The 17,158-nt window shown below is 39.8% G+C and overlaps 1 protein-coding gene across 5 annotated transcripts in view; it reads left to right on the plus strand.

Annotated features, from left to right (window-relative positions):
- Positions 1-14,194, plus strand: part of Rnf111 (ring finger protein 111) — a 78,802-nt gene extending 64,608 nt beyond the window's left edge. For 3 of the 5 annotated variants that reach the window (XM_041679601.1, XM_041679603.1, XM_041679602.1), the window contains exons 9-14: positions 410-535; positions 2,152-2,278; positions 7,135-7,227; positions 8,990-9,085; positions 9,876-10,003; positions 12,538-14,194. In XM_041679601.1, the coding sequence (XP_041535535.1) occupies positions 410-535; positions 2,152-2,278; positions 7,135-7,227; positions 8,990-9,085; positions 9,876-10,003; positions 12,538-12,655 (688 nt within the window). In that variant the 3' untranslated portion in view covers positions 12,656-14,194. The remainder of the gene's footprint in view (positions 1-409; positions 536-2,151; positions 2,279-7,134; positions 7,228-8,989; positions 9,086-9,875; positions 10,004-12,537) is intronic. The other 2 variants (XM_041679605.1, XM_041679606.1) reach the window with 1 other exon arrangement.
- The last annotated feature ends 2,964 nt before the right edge of the window (positions 14,195-17,158 follow it).

Here is a 17,158-nt window from a genome sequence, read left to right on the forward strand (position 1 = left end):
TTTAAGGGAATGCCTAAATTACCATTTTTGTGGAATGTTTTCGTTTTGTTTTAAGGATCTTACTGTGTAGCCTTGGCAGACCATGAACTACTTATGTAGACCAGGCTAGCTTCAAACTTAAAGAGACCCGGCTGCCTCTGGCTCCCAAATCCTGGGATTAAGTGCTTTCACCACCATTCCTGGAGTCTGGGATGTTAATAGATTGGAGATAGTAGAGTAAATGAGCAGTAAGTTTGTGTGGAGAATTTCATGTGTTTTTTAATTTAATAATTTATGGTACATGTTTATAAGTATAAATTTTGTCATGATTATTTATATATTTTCATAATTTTAACAAGTTTTTTTCACATTAAGAAATAACCAATTATTCACTTATTTCCAGTGGTCTTTTTGTGTTCTGTGTTTCCAGGCGGGCACATGAACGTCCCCCGCCCCATCCACACAGGATGCACCCAAACTATGGCCATGGGCATCATATTCATGTGCCTCAAACCATGTCCTCACATCCTCGCCAGGCTCCAGAGAGAACTGCCTGGTCAGTATTTTACTTATTTCAAACTGTGCTAAGCAGCTTCTAGTAAAACTGGGGAGAAATCCCTTATAGTGGAATGCATATCACAGAGAGCAGCTGTGTGGAGGGACAGTTCTGCTGGGAGGAACTGTCTGGGGAGTGAAGTCTGGAAAGACAGAGGAAGATCTTGAGTTCTGGGGCGGGAGTCTCTGGAAGCAGGAAAACAGCTGTTGATTTTGTTTCTTTTGTGCCAGGTAATAACTGTATGGACTGGGAACATTGCAGAATGATAACTCATGTTAATTAGTGTATCCATACCTCAATATTTATCATTTAATATGATGGCATTTAAAAATCCCCCTTTAAACAGTTTTGAGTGTATATCTATTGCTTTCTACTCAGCTATGAGGAGATGCTGTAGAAACCCAGAACTTAGTCCTGTTGAAGTGAATGCTTGCATCTGTTGATTATAGCCTGTGTTCCCGTGTGCCTCTCCTTCCTAGCCACACTCTTCAGTTCTCTACAACCGTGTTTGACTTTGACAAATTCTTTATATAGTTGAGAGGACTTGTATGTGGAGTTTTCCATCTAGACCTCCAATCAGCTCTGTCCTGCCAGCTACTCCCAAATAACCAGAGACTTAATTATAAATGCTAAGCCTATAGCTTACGCTTGTATTTAGCTAACTCTTACACCTTAAATTAACCCATTTCTGTTCATCTTTTTGCTGCCCCAAGGCTCATTTACCTCATCTATTTACTTCCAATCCTATGTGTTCTTTGCCTCCTCAAACTACCTTGACTCCGTCCTTCTCCCTAACATTTTCTCTGCCTCAAAAATCCTGGCTAGCTATTGACCAATCAGCTTTTTATTAATAATGAAAACAACACATCTTCACAAGGTACAGAAGAATTATTCCACAGCAAGGAGTAGAGTATTTCTTCTGTTTTCATTAGTGTCTGCTGTGGTCAGACTCCTGATGCAACCATGCTTGCCTGACTTCCTTTTCTACCTCCCTTGTCATGGTTATGTTTGCTTCACTTGCAGTGTCCACCATTGAAAAGAGAAACCTAGTTTGTTCTGGAGTAGTGAAATGGGTTTTCATTACATTTTCATTTTAATTCACTTGCAGTCATTGCAGCAGCACAGAGTAGGAGTAAGCAAGTAGAGCTTCATTATGTACCATGTCTGCCCTTCTTGTGGGGTCACTGCTCAAGGTTTTAGGTGTAGAAGCTCTTGTAATTGTCACCGACACCAAGAACCCAGCAAACAAAGGCCTGGGGAGCATGTGTCACATTCTGAAGGCCCAACAAAGTCAGCTCTATTGGTGTGCTCCTTGAGGAGAGCCAGGTTGATTAGAAGGGACTCTAGGAACCACTCTGTCTGTCCTGCTTTTATGACTGAGTGAAACTGAATTAAAAAGCTTTTCTGCTTATACTCACAAAATGGAGCTTTTTGAACATTTATTTCTGAAATATACTTGAAGTTATTAGTAAAATTTGGGGGGAAGGGTCTAAGTTACATTTGCCTTAACTTTATAAGTAAAGAAACATAAGGATTATTGAAATTGCTTCTATTTCTCTTGGCAGTAAAGAGACTGTAAGGAAGGCACAAAGATAACTGCTCTTGCTCTTTCTTAGGGAACTGGGGATTGAAGCTGGAGTGACTGCAGCTACCTACACGCCTGGCGCACTGCACCCTCACTTGGCCCATTATCATGCCCCTCCTCGACTTCATCACCTACAATTAGGAGCACTTCCTTTAATGGTAAAATGGAATTTTAAACATTCTGATGGATTTGCCTTCTAAAAGTAACTTTTCATTCTAAATTAAATATTGTATTAAAATATTTCAGTACAGTAGATATTTTGCTAGAATTTAGAAATCATTCCACTAATTAGTTAGATATGGTACTATGAAAAGATATTAGATATATTGAAATCTGAGTCTGTTGTAAAATATACTCTTGATGTACAAAATGCTGAGAAGTGAACTTTTCTGCACACCGATTGAGATGAACATGACCTGCTGTCACTGAGACACGTGCATCAGTGAATTTGCCAGCAGTGGATTGGGTCTGCTTTGATGCCATCATGCTGTTGCTGCTTCTCGCTCACAGGTGCAGATTGTGTTGCCACAATGTTGAAAAAAATCACTATAAAACTAGATACAGATGTGAGGAGAAAAGGACGTTCTCTGTTGTACAGAAGGCACTGTAGAGAGTACTCATTGTCCCTTGTCCTAGGCTTCTGTGGACTTCAGGGTGCTGCCTTTGCAGAGGTTGATACTGGTCAGGAGCTGTCTAACAGCACCAAGGACTAAGAGTCCACGTAAGCTTGTGTCTCCAGATGTGCCAGCTAGGGTAGCTCAGTGCCAGCATTTGCCCAGCTCTTGTGAGCCTGTATTCACCACCAGAGAGATGGAGTAGGGAGGAGGGGGTTAAAGGAGGAGGGGAGGAAGGAAGGAATTAAGAAGGAGAGAATGAGAACACAAAGCTGCTTTGACAGGAAACTGGGTCTCAGCAGCCACAGAAGGGGAGTTTGTTGTTGCTCTTGTTTTATTTTGAGATAGGGTCTCTTTCTGTAGCCTTGGCTGTCCTTGCACTCAGTATGTAGACCAGACTGGCCTCAGACTCAGAGATATGCCTGCCTCTGCCTCTCAGCTGAGATGTTTTGATTATATTTATGCTTTTTGAGTGATTTAATGTGATTATACTTGAAAAGAACACATCTCAATTATGGGAAAAGCAGATTTTTTTTTAAAGATTTATTTATTTATTATGTATTCAGTGTTCTGCCTGCATGTGTCCCTGCAGGCCAGAAGAAGGTACCAAATCTCATTACAGATGGTTGTGAGCGCATGTGGTTGCTGGGAATTGAACTCAGGACCTTTGAAAGAGCAGGCAAAGCTCTTAACCCCTGAGCCATCATCTCTCCAGCCCCTGGGAAAAGCAGATTTAGAGGTGGGAGAAGGAAACTCCTTTAAATGTTTTGGTAGAAATGTTTTGGTAGAAGAGTAAAGTTTAGTAAGTTTCTGAAATAAAAGTACTGATAGACTTTGTTGACAGACTCCCCATGGGAGACCCTACCCTTTCTGAAGTGGGTGGGAGGAAGGTGGGGGTGAGCAGGAGAAGTGGAGTGAAGGGAAACTGGGTTTGTATGTAAAATGGGAAAAAAAAACTTTTAAATAAAAAATTAAAAAAAAAAACTGGTTTAAAAAAAAAAAAAACACTGGCAGATGGCAGGAAAAGCACCAGGGCACAGTGTAGTAAGTGAGTAATTCTTAGGATGGCTCCAGGTTTTTAGTGTGGGTAAAAAAGTGTAGTGCCTTTCATTGTATTGGAGAATGTTAGATGGCTTGAAAAATATTAGATGAGATTTTAGACCTACTAATCTGAGATAGCTGTGTCCACTAAGAAAGATATCTAGGCTAAAGATATGTTTTTGAAACCTGACAAGATGTCATTCAGTGCTAAGGAATCCAAGGAAGAGGAGTGTGTAAAGCGGCAGGAAGGTGAGTGGATAGGAGAAACAGCATTTAGATGCAGTCAGATGGCAGCTGCTCACGTGAGAAACAAAACTAGAGTATTCTCATAAACACGTGTGGTCGGTTAGTGCCTTATGAAAGAATAAAGCTTGGGGAGTATTGATATCGTAATGGCTTTGTCAGTGGTTAACAGTGAGAAATGGAGATGGTTCTGTTTCCTCTCCTTCCCTCTCTTCTCCCATCCCCTTTTTTGACATGGCAAAACTGAACTCAGAGTCCTGTGCTCTCTAGGCAAACACTCTACCACTGAGACATACTGCTAGGTCTTGTGGGACTTTTTCAAAAAGATGAGAACTTGCAGACAGTAACTATACAGTACTTGTAGCTTGCCTATGAAGGGCAGATTTAGTATAAATTCCAGGATTAAGAGCATTGAGGTTTGGAGGAACAAGAAACATTTTGACTTGACAGAAAGCCAGTACAAAGAACAGCTTGTTCAAAAAGAGAAATGGTAGTCTATTAAGTATGGACCAGGGTGGGAAACAGAAGACTAAATTTGAGTAGGAGAAGAGAAGGTAGAGGAAAAAGACAGGAAAAGTTTTTTGAAAGGAAGGTTTAGAATATGTGGAGGCAAATTTCTTTCTAAGTTGCTTGGAGGATGTTGTCAGTTACTTCCTGTGCTCTTGGTTATAAGTGAAGCTGCGGGTATAAGGTAACAATGTGCCATGAGAGACTGGGAGTGTACAGATGGTTGTGGGCCACCTTGTGGGTGCTGGGAATTGAACTCAGGACCTCTGGGAGAGTGGCCAGTGCTCTTAATCTCTGAGCCGTCTCCTCAGCCCCTATAAGTAAGTTTTGATTCAGCACAGGCTGATTAAAAACAATGCTGGAGAGCCAGGCAGTAATGGCGCACATCTTTAATCTCAGTACGCGGGAGGCAGAGGCCGTGAGTTCCAGTTAGGGTTACACAGAGAAACCTTGTCTTGAAAAACAAAATAAAACCAAAAACCAAAAACAAATAATAATAGTAATGTTGGAAATAGTAAAGAAAACAATTTAAAATGTTGAATTTTTTGGTTTTTTTCGAGACAGGGTTTCTCTAGCTTTGGAGCCTGTCCTGGAACTAGCTCTTGTAGAACAGACTGGCTTCGAACTCAGACATCCGCCTGCCTCTGCCTCCCAAGTGCTGAGATTAATGGCGCGTGCCGCCGCTGCTCAGCTAAAATGTTGAAGATTATTTATAAAGATGGATGGTACTGTCTCCTTCATATAGTCAGTTCACTTGGATGACTGCTGCTGTAACTGCACAACCATTACAGAGAAGATGGAGTGTGCTGCAGTCTTTTGGTTTTGACCCTTGGTTTGTTCATGTATTTGTTTGATCACTGATCTGATATATAGTGATGGTTTGTTCACAGTGATTGTGCAGCAGTAGCACTACAGTGCACATCTGAGCAAAGCTTACCTGACACAAGGCGAAACACAGCCTTCCTTGGGTAGAACCCCTAGATGGTGCTTGAGAACTGTATTTGGAACCACATTAAACTTGAGAGAAAGCTGGTGGCAGAAGTATGCCACTAAATAGATGTAGGAAAGCTGAGAAGAGAAGGCAGAGCCTGTTCAACATCAGTGGGAGCACCAAGCAGCCAGTGCCAGTTTCCTAGTGCACACTGAATGGCCATAAAGAACAAGTATCTCTGGGGTAACAGATAAATTTAAATTTGTGGCCAGTTCACAAAAAATGAAATCTGAAATATTCAGGATTCACTATACCGAACAAAACAATTTTTTATTTGTTTTGTTTTTTGAGACAGGGTTTCGCTGAAGTTTTGGAGCTTGTCCTGGAACTAGCTCTTGTAGACCAGGCTGGCCTTGAACTCACAGAGATCCACCTGCCTCTGCCTCCCTAGTGCTGGGATTAAAGGCGTGTGCCACTGCTGCCCAGCTGAACAAAACAGTTTTTTAAAAAGCCTGTTACACGTAGGCAAGAATATTTCATGCTTTATTTACTATTGAGAGGTTGTCATGGTCATATAAAAGCTTTAATTTCTTAAGTTTGTTTGCTACTACTAAGAGATCATAGGGCTTAAAAATTTAAGCTTGAATATACATAGACATTTTTTGTTTTATTTTTGAGACAAGGTTTTTCTACATAGCCCAGGCAATTCTGGAACTCACTACTTAGACCAAGTTGACCTGAAATTCACCTGTCTCTGTTTCCTGAGTGCTGGAAATTAAAGGCGTGTACAACCACACCTGACTTTTTTTTTTAAAGTGGGGTGGACAGAGTATATTTCACTGTTGCCCAGGCTGACCTTGAAACTAGACCTAGCCTCAAGCTGCCTTAGCCTACCTCAGCCTTCTGAGTAGCCAGGGCTAAGTATGTCTCACCATACCCAACTATATGCAAAGTTCATGTAAGAAATTTGTTACCTCATGAAACAGCTGTTTCCCTTATTTCTTTCAACCATCTTTTCAGAAATGAGAGCTTGTGTTTTAAGGGTCACTTAATTGTTCCTCTTAATAGAATGTGTAGTTAGAGTCATGTTTGTGATGATATTTTTGTTTGTGCTAACAAATAAAGCTTGCCTGAAGATCAGAGTGCAGAGTTAAGCCACTAGTTAGCCATAGAGGCCAGGCAGTGGTGGCTCACACCTTTAATCCCAGCACTGAGGAGACTGAAGCAGATGAGATGGTTCTCCATGAGTTTAAGGCCACCCTGGGCTACATGAGATTGAATCTATCTAAAAGAGAAACAGAGCTCACACAAAGGTGATCCCAGCAGTTGGGATCACATGCCTTTAATCCCATCACTAGGGAGCTGGAGACAAGAGTAAACAGAAGCTCAGATAGAGTCTGAGGATTCAGTCTTAGAAACAGTCTGAGGTTTCATAGAGAGAGCATTCAGTCTTAGGTCTGAGGTAGAGGTAAGAACTAGTGACTGGCTGTTTTGCTTCTCTGCTCTTCTTCATTAACATCTGTATCTGACTAGATTTTTATTATTAAGAGCAATTAGAATTCGTGCTACACATGATTGTCTTTTGAGTTGAGTTCATTACTTGAATGGAGGTTGAGTATCTTCAATGTTAGCAGTAAAATACGAATCTTAATGACTTCATCTCTTGTATTAAAAACAGGTTCCTGACATGGCAGGCTACCCTCACATCCGTTATATTTCTTCAGGATTGGATGGAACATCGTTCAGAGGTCCTTTCAGGGGCAATTTTGAGGTATGAAGTAAAATAAGTGAAGATATTTGCCATTGGATTTTTAGTGCAGAGTTGATTAAGTAGAATGACCACTGAGCTGGGAATCAGAAAGCAGTCAGATGTCTGATTTTTCTCGATTTTGCCTCAGGGACTTATACAAAGATTTATGAAGAGTATCTTAAAAGTCAAAACTTAACTGTTTAAAGACTTTGGATGTGAATATCTTAAAGACATTGAATGTGAATTATCTACCATAAAAGAATATATAAGGTTTATTGAACTGGTTATGGTGGTACACACCTTTAATCCAAGCACTTGAGAGGCAAAAGCATAACCTTATAAGTTGTGTGTGTGTGTGGCAGGGGGCGTTGTTGTTGTTGGTTAGTTGGTTTTGGTTTTTTGAGAGAGGGTTTTTCTATATAGCTTTGGAGCCTGCCCTGGAACTAGCTCTTGTAGACCAGACTGGCTTCGAACTCACAGAGATCTGACTATCCTCTGCCTCCTCCGTGCTGGGATTAAAGGTGTGCGCCACCACTGCCTGGCAACCTTGTGAGTTTTATGCCAGCCTGGTCTACCTAATGAATTGCAGGCTAAGTAACACTACATAGTAAGGCCTTTTCTTATAAGAACACAAAAAAGGGGGCTGAAGAGATGGCTTGGTGGTTAAGATCACTGGCTGCTGCTCTTCTAGAGGACCCGGGTTCAACTCCTAGTAACCACATGGTAGCTCACAATTGTCTATAATTCTGGTTTCAGTACCCTCTTCTGGCCTCCTCAGACACCAGGCATGCATATGGTACACAAAAATATTACACACAAAACATCCATACGCATAAAATAAAAAATTTAAAAACCTACCAAATCAGTAAAATAATCCAATGAAGAGCCATTTGCATATGGGAAGAAAACTGAGCTTTCTTGGTAGAGAAACAGTCTAGAGAAAGGAAAGCCAATTTGTGTGCAGCTGAAGATCTCATCTTTGGTTGGATAACTTAAAACTGCTCATTTCCTTGATGTAGTACAAGGGATTCAGATTCTGCAGCCATGTGCACATCCAGACTTCTGCACTGCCACATGGTTACAACCTGATTTACAGGATAGTGTTGCGTTGCCAGCATTTATAGTATTTATATTGCAGGGTTATGAATATTTAAATTTGTTGCCTTTGTAGCATTGATCATCCTCTATTTTTATTTTATTTTATTTGCATTGGTGTCTAGCTTTCATGTTTGTCTGATCTTGGAGTTACAGACAGTTGATTGTAAATAGACATTTCTCTTGTGCTCACCCGTTCCCAAATACCCAACATCCACTTCCCAAATAATTGAATTGGAGGCTTAATATAAATTATGAATGTTTGACTGATAGCTCCGGCTTATTATTAACTAGCTCTTACGTTTTAAGTTAACCCATATTCCTTACTTATGCTCAGTCACATGGCAGTATCTTTAATAGTTTCTTGGCACATTCATCTTCTGTTCCCTCTACATCTGGCTGGTGACTCCTTGATTCTTCTCCTTCCCATCATCCTTAGTTTGGCTGACCTGTTTGTACTTCGTGCTTGGCTACTGGCCAATCAGCCTTTTATTAAACAAATTTGAGTGACAGATCTTTATAGTGTACAACAGGATTATTCCACACCAGTTGTTAACTGCCATTTAGGTGCTGGGAATTGAACTCTCGAAGAATAGTCAGTGCTCCTAACCACTGAGCCACCTCTCAAGCCCTGACAATACGGACAATAGTCATTGTGGTTTTAATACTATTTATGTTTCACTTTCAGGAACTGATTCATCTGGAAGAAAGATTAGGAAATGTCAATCGTGGAGCATCCCAGGGAACAATTGAAAGATGCACATATCCACATAAATATAAAAAGGTGAGGATTGTTATGATAAAAATGGAATCTTACAGACCCTTGATTCTGTAATAGCAACTGTATTACTATTGAAGTGATTTCCATAATGAAATTATATATATAGTTTTTATATATATGGGTGGTAGTGGTGCACACTTGGGAGGTAGAGGCTGGTGAGTTTTGAGACCAGCCTGTTCTACAGATAGCGATCCAGGACAACTGGGGCTATTACACAGAAAAATCCTGTCATGGAAAACCAAAATAGCTAAAACATCTAGCCAGTTTTCTTTTCACTGATGCCTAGTTCACATTTCTGTGTTGTTCATATTATGTATGTGGAAATTCCAAACTATATGTGAAATAAGCTGAACAGATAATGCTCAGTGCTGTACAGAAAACAGTGGAGCTCACTGTTGGTATTTTTAATGTTGTCTAAGAGTGTCAGTCAGGCGTTAACCACACTGTATCTTGTTTAAACTAAATGCTATAAATTAGAGTTAACTTAGAGATGCTTGAAATAGTCATTAGAAGAATAATTTGCTTAACTGTGTTAAAATAATAATTGTGCAAATTATCATTGTCACGAAATAACAGTAATAGGGTTCAACCTAGAGAATCTCTTACATTTTGACTTTGCTTTTCATGCTCACTTTGAGGAGTCAGTAATTAATTGGTAGACACTCAATCCATCTGTTAATTCATGACTGTTGTGTAAGAAATAAGTTACATATGAATATGTGGTCTTTTTGTTTTGTTTTAAATAAACACAGACTTTACTCAGTTGTTCAATAATGTCATCTCTGCTAATAAGGTAACAACTGATTGGTTCTCACAGAGGAAACTGCACTGCAAACAAGATGGGGAAGAAGGGACTGAGGAAGACACAGAGGAAAAGTGTACTATCTGTTTGTCTATTTTAGAGGAAGGTGAAGATGTGAGGTAACTAGACATTTCTTATTTAAAGTCCACTCTTAAATAGAAAGAACTGGATTGTGGCTCAGTGTCAGAGTCCTTGTCTAATTGCACAGCCATGGCTTTGTTCCTCAGCACAGATAATTGATTCACAAATAGATCAGTAGGTCTTAAAGGGCATTCATTTAAAAGTAAACGAATCCAAATAAAGATTATGTTCTGTATGCAAAAGAATAAAAAGGATCAAAGTCATGAGGGTGTGCACTTCCACTCTGGACTCCACCAGAGGCTGCATGGGGAGCTTCTGTAACACTTTCAGGAATTAGAATTTGAGAGGATTTTGCTATCTAGATTATAAAAGGTCAGGAGCATCTCTATATACTCTATTGCCAGCATGCTTCACCACCCTCCCCCCTTTGTTTTCGGATTTTTTTGTTTGGTTTGGTTTGGTTTGGCTTTGGTTTTCTGAGAGGTTGTTGCCACTGGCTGGCCTTACTCTTCTGGAGGTTTGCCCCTGCCTCCCAAGTGCTGGGAATTACAGGCACATGCCTCTATGCTCAATATAACCATACTTCTTTTGTGATTTAGTGTATGTTCTCATCCTGACCTAATATTATTTGAAGGCATTTTTTTTGTATAGTTTGTAAGGTAATTGCTTTATAATCTAGATTTTTAAAACAGTAACTTATCCAGGCCATGGTTACACACGCCTTTAATCCCAGCACTCAGGAGGCAGAGGCAGGCGGATCCATGTGAGTTCGAGGCCAGCCTGGAATATAGAGCAAGTTCCAGGACAGGCTCCAAAGTTACACAGAGAAACCCTGTCTTGAAAAACCAAAAAAAAACTACAACCAAAACCCAATAATTTAGTATTATATCAAGCATAATAGCTGTGGGTAATAATTTTTTCTGTTTCTAAGGATAATGTCGTCAAACTTTGTTTTTTTTCTAGATAGGATTTCTCTGTGTAGCCCTGGCCGTCCTGGAACTTGATCTGTAGACCCCTCCTGGCTCATCATACATCTTCAGCTAGTGGTTGAGAGAGGAGAAAGATACATTATTGTCAATTTTTTAAATATTAAAAGTGAATTACTAGGGCTGGAGAGATGGCTCAGAGGTTAAGAGCACTGACTGCTCTTCCAGAGGTCCTGAGTTAATTCCCAGCAACCACACGGTGGCTCACAGCCATCTATAATGAGATCTGGTGCCCTCTTCTGGCATGCAAGCATACACGGAAGGAATGTTGTATACATAATAAATAAATAAATAAATAAATCTTTTTTTAAAAAGTGAATTACTAATTTTCTTACGTGTGTGTTTTACCTGCATATAAGTTTGTGCATCATGTGCATGCAGGTGTTCAAGGAGGCCAGAAGAGGGCATTGGATCCCTTGGAACTGGGTGCTGGGAATCTCACGGCCCTCTGGAAAGACAGCCGGCACTCTTTGACTGTTGAACCATCTCTGCAGCCCCTGTGGTTTTGTTTTGTTTTAAACATTCTGTTTCTAGTGAAGGCATGTAGCTATTGAATCAGTCTCTTAACAGTGTTAATGATAGTGTCCAAGAAGGAAGAGAGCACTTCTAGGTATTATCTGTGGAAATATTAGGCTATGAGGGCATGATTAACAGCTCTTAATAGTAAGTAGTAGAAAGTTATTAAGCAGCAACTTTCATTTTACTCTTTAGTTTGAATTTAGTGTTACCCTCTATTTACTTTGCAGTTTCTATTGAAAATAATATTCCTTACCTCAAGCATGTGCTTCAGCCTGACGTATAAAGATCCTTGGGGTTGAAGTCATGGTGCATGTTACGGCTTTCTTTAATTCCTACAGCACAGCAGTCTCCAAAGCTTTTCCATTGGAAGACAGTTAAATGAATATGTATTTCAAAGAATCTTCACAAGCATCATAATGATTTGATATTTAAAGTGTTTGCAGCATCATAAAACAGGGTATTTTCATCTACCCTGCCTTGGCTGCTCATGTAAATGACAATACTAGACTAATTGCCAGTCTTATTCTTTATTTGACAGTTCTGAGTTTTATATATTTTGCCTCCATAGAAGTGTCAGTTATTTATCTTGGTGATTCATATATTGTCTGAAATGCCGTTTTTATAATGAGCAATTCCCCTTAGAGATGTAGGTGTGTGTGTATGTGTGTGTATGTGCATGTGTATCACAGTGCGCATTTATAGGTCAGAGGACAACCTAGAGTGTTGGCCCTCACCTTTGAAACGGGGCTCTGTTTGTGTTCTCTGTTCTATACACCAGGCTAGCTGACTATCCCGCTTCTGGGAAATTTGTTTCCATCCCGTATCCTGGATTACAGATGTGGCATATGCCACTGCATGCTGCTTTTTATGGGTTCTGAGGATGTGAACTCAGGTTGGCAGACTTGCATAGCAATTACTTTGCCCGCTGAGCTATCCTGCCAGCTCTAGTCTTTGTGCTTTTAACATAAAGATGCTTAGTGACTTCAAAACACTTTATTTGCAAATCTGTGCCCTATAGAATTATCATAAAATTAATTTTTGCTGTTTGTTTTCTTCATCAATGATAGGCGCCTTCCATGTATGCACCTTTTCCACCAAGTGTGTGTTGATCAATGGCTAATCACCAATAAGAAGTGCCCCATATGCAGAGTGGACATCGAGGCCCAGCTGCCAAGTGAAAGTTGACACCGTATTTCAGAACTCTTACTGTCCCTCTCATTCCCATTCTTCCTGGTACTGCAGTCAACCAAAGATGGCATGACTTCCCTGCGCAGATCTGGAAGCCTTGAACTCGGATGCTGACTCTGCTACATGGTACAGCTACCGCTAGACCTACAACTTATGTACACAGTTGATTTTGATGTATTTATAAAAGCTTTTGTGGGTTTTTTTTCTAGATTTGACATTTCTTCCTGTATCATTTTACTGTATTTTTGCATGATTCCTTGTATTGCATTTCTTTGCACATATTATGGGCTTGTGACCCTAAACTTGCAGGCAAGATTAGCTGCTTTAGTAAGTAGTATTTTGTGATCTTTTTGTTGTTGTTTTTTTTTTTTACATAGTACCTTGAGAATTATGAATTTTTTTATCCATTACTAACCTTTAATTTAATCAATCATGTACTTTAGTTTAATGTATAAAGATTCTCTAGAAAATGATAATATTGTGTATTAAGACATTCCTTAATTAAATTAGGACAAAATGGCTGCTGTATATTTACAATATGGAGTTCTGAGTTAAGTACCACTCTTAATACTGGGAACAGAATGCAACCCATGTCAATCAGATGCAGGTGGTACTCACATGACCAGAGTGATCAATAGGAATTTTCTTGGTGTATCCTTTCTTCCAGCACAGTGCAAGATAGAGTTGCTATTGATGCCGTACGTTTAGACTGCTGTTCTGACCCTATTTATCTTTCTCTATGCCATTTGGAACTTTATTCCCTAATCCAGTTTTTGCTGCTGTGAAACAGCTTTGATGAACACTAAATATTAATTTGAGTTAGCTGGATTGTATATACTTGCAGATTTAAAAAAAATAGGGAAATTGAAAAAGACATGTAGAATTTTGTTAGGTCTTCTGCTAAGCACGAATAATTAAGATATCTGCTTACATTAATTTTATAAAGTCATTCAGTCAGGATTTAGGATTCAGTCATTGGCAGGTATCTATGCATTCGTAGAACTTCTAAGGGTCCCAGGTTCACTTTTAAGGGATTTTTTTTTTATAGTTTAAATAAAGTCAGCTGAATCTACATGTCTCTTGTTTTCTTTCTCTCTAAACTTGAAAACAATAAATCTGCAGATACTGTGAGGCACAGATTGTATTGTCAGGCTACTGTTGGCTATGGTCATAGACACCCACTTCAGACATTACCAAGAGTCGATCACTGATTTAAAAATTTTAATTTCTATAGTTAAGATTTACAACATAATATAGAGTAAAAGTTAACATACTAACATTTCTCCTTTGGAGGAAGTTTTAATCCACTTCAGGATGCATATTATCAAGATACTTTCATATACAGGATAGCCTAATTTTATTTGTTTAAATATGCTTAATATGCCCAAGATTGCAAATGCATCCAGTCAGTAATAGCACTGTCTGTATGTGGAAGACATGTTCCCATGGATCATATGTGAAGATGTCAATAAGCTTGCATTAAGCCACCTGCTTTGTAAGTGGATTGATTAATAAATAACTTATATTTCTATTGTCTTTGTGTTTCATAATTAGTGTTTATAGAATGGTTAACTTTGGCCATCTTGGAATTCAAATCAGATCCATCTAACTGATATTTTCATAATCTGGTGCTTGTTTTCATTCACTCTTGCCTTTTATATTTCTAAATATCACAGTAGAGTAATTTCATTATCAACATGTGTCTACAAAGTGTGCTTTCTGATGGAGGGTTGATTGAGCTAAAAGTATACTTGTGAGCCAGAGTGTAGCCTGATGTTGAAACATTTCCAAACCCCAGGCGTCCTGAGTTCAATGCCTAACACTGCAAAAAGAAGATAAAAGAAGTACATTTGATTACCAGTCTACTTTATGGAAGGTCAGGAAAGAATGGAACAGTGACCCAGGTCAACTTCCTCACCAGGTAAAAGCCAAAAAGTGGACTGATGTATATAAGACTGCCATTAGAGAGCCCGAGTCTGTACAGGGGCTGAGAACATAGAAATGAAAAGGAGGAGTGTGTGGAAAGATGACTCCGTGATTAAGAGTGCAGACCGCTCTTCTAGAGGGCCTGAGTTCAGTTCCCAGCATCCATGTCAGGTAGTTTGCGGGCTCCAGGGGGATCTGGCACTTTTGGCCTCTGCAGGAACTCATGTGTGCATACCTACACATACGTATTTATATATGTACATACATATTTATTTATTTGGTTTCTCAAGACAGGATTTCTCTGTGCAGCCCTGGCTATCCTAGAACTCTCTCTGTAGTCCATGCTAGCCTCCAACTCAGAGATCCATGTGCCTCTGCCTCCTGAGTGCTAAGGTTAAAGGCATGTGCCACCATTACCTTGCCATACACATTTCTTTTAAAAAAGTTAAAATGGAAAGAATTCCATGCTATGGGTTCCTCTACTGTTTTTCCAGAACATAAAAGCATAGATTTCTCTCTCGCACACATTATATGTGGTTTAAATACATACCTGTTGACCTGTTTTATAATTGCTGCTAACTCATTTATATGTTTGTTTGTTTGTTTGTTTTTTAAGGCAGGGTCTTACTATGTAAACCCTAGCTTAGAACTCATGTAGACCAAGCAGGCTCAAACTCACAGAGATTAACCTTCCCTCTGCCTCTCAAATGCTAGAGTTTTTCACTATACCACATTCCAAGATGCAAATATACAGTGATAAAATAAAAAATAAATCTTAAAAAGATAATTTATTGCTTTAATCCCAAAATGTTTGACGTTTCAAAGCAAATGCAGTATCATGAGATGCTGCTAACATTTCTCTTGCAACAGGTCCAAGCAACTAGTCACTAAATGGGCAGGAACAGTTCTCTTCTGCATTCACGAGGATGTTACTTCCTGTTGTCCTACAGTCACAGAAGACTCAGGACTGTGTGCCTTTTGCTTCTCCCGTCATAATCACAGCACATAATCACAGTGTGCAAGTCGCTGCTGAATAATGTGCTGTAGTCAGCTACTGCCAAAGGGGAGAAATGATGCCCTCTGCCGTAAAATTACATTTTGTATGTGGTGGTGGGGTGTGAAGGGGCGTGAAGGGACGAGGTCGATAATTAACCAAACCAACTTAAAATAATATTCAGCTTTAATAAACAGAAGAAAGGAAACTTACAAAACCAGGGTTCCAGTGATCCAGGAGAGCAGGGGGCAAAAAAAGAGGAAGAAACAAGTGCACCTGGGTATTTTATCTGTTTTTCTGTGGCCCCAGGGGGACACACCCTAAACAGAAGGTGATTGGCTAAAGTCCCCCATCAGGGGTGTGTCAGTGTATAGAGGCTATAGTTCATCATTGGGCACCCTCTTCAATTGCTTCCTGTTAGCCAGAGCCATACTATTTTGTCTGTCTAATATTTTGAGTGTGGGTTTCTTGCCAAGGCCTTGCTCTGGACATAGTGTCTTTTGTAGGTAAGCATTCTCTCTGACTGGTGTCAGGACTTCTCAAGTTTCCAGTTGCATGTAATTCTTGCTTCCATGTTGGATAAACATATTTTTAAGACATATCAGTCAAATGGTAAAACATCTGGAAATGGCAAATTCAAAACACGTACCAAGACAGCATTGAGAATTGAGATTTTAAAGAGATCCCATGTCTCAACCACTATAATATGTATGTTTGTGAGATTGTGGCCCTGTGAGAAGACCAGAAGACATAGATGGCCATCCACAAAAGGCTTATTGTAGGTCATAGAAATACCCTAGGTAAGTATATCTTTTATGTATTTTGTGACAAACCTACCACAAGTGTGGTTTCAGGTACTTTTCTTTGCTCACAGATGCTCAGTTTGGGTAGGGCTAATGGAATCTAGCTCTCGTCTTTCTTTGTGGTCTTCCTGTGACTGCATCCAGCTTGGGAGCACTACTGGAATGGACTGTCTAGTGGAGCCCAGCTTAGACATCTGATGCTTTTGTTGGGATGTTGAGAAGAGTCCTTCACTGTCATCTCTCTAGCAAGGGGTAACTAGACTTCTTTACACCTTGGGCCAGGAATCCTGAAACTGTCAGGCCTTCTTAGAGCCTGGAGCTGAAGTGTCCTCCATTTTTGTCATTCGTTGGTCAAGAGAATATCAAGGCTAGCTAAGATGGGGGTGGGATAGAATAGGCCCCAAACCAACAGTTTGGCCTTTTTAAATCTAACACAGTAGGACTTGGCCATGCAGCCCAGATGGTAGAGTCCCTAGCACTTAGGAAGCCCTGGGTTCTGACACACAATGTCATTTAAACTAGGGTTGGTCGTGCATGCCTATAATCCCTTCTACTCAGTAGGTAGAAGCAGGAGGATTAGAAACTCAAAGTCCCCCTCAAATTATGGAAGTTGTAAACTAGCCTAAGATACATGAGACCCTGTTGTAAAGTTCATTACAGTAATTTAAATCGCAGCCCATTGTTTTGTTAAAATGACTCCTTTCATTTAGAGGTAGGGGTCTCGTTGTCCAAGTGGTGCAGAAATTATGAGTTTTTAAGGGGGCCTCCTGCCTTAGC

Source organism: Microtus oregoni, unplaced genomic scaffold (genome assembly GCF_018167655.1).
Source record: "Microtus oregoni isolate MIOR12 unplaced genomic scaffold, Mior012 000032F_ref0000030, whole genome shotgun sequence".
Taxonomy (NCBI): Eukaryota; Metazoa; Chordata; class Mammalia; order Rodentia; family Cricetidae; genus Microtus; species Microtus oregoni.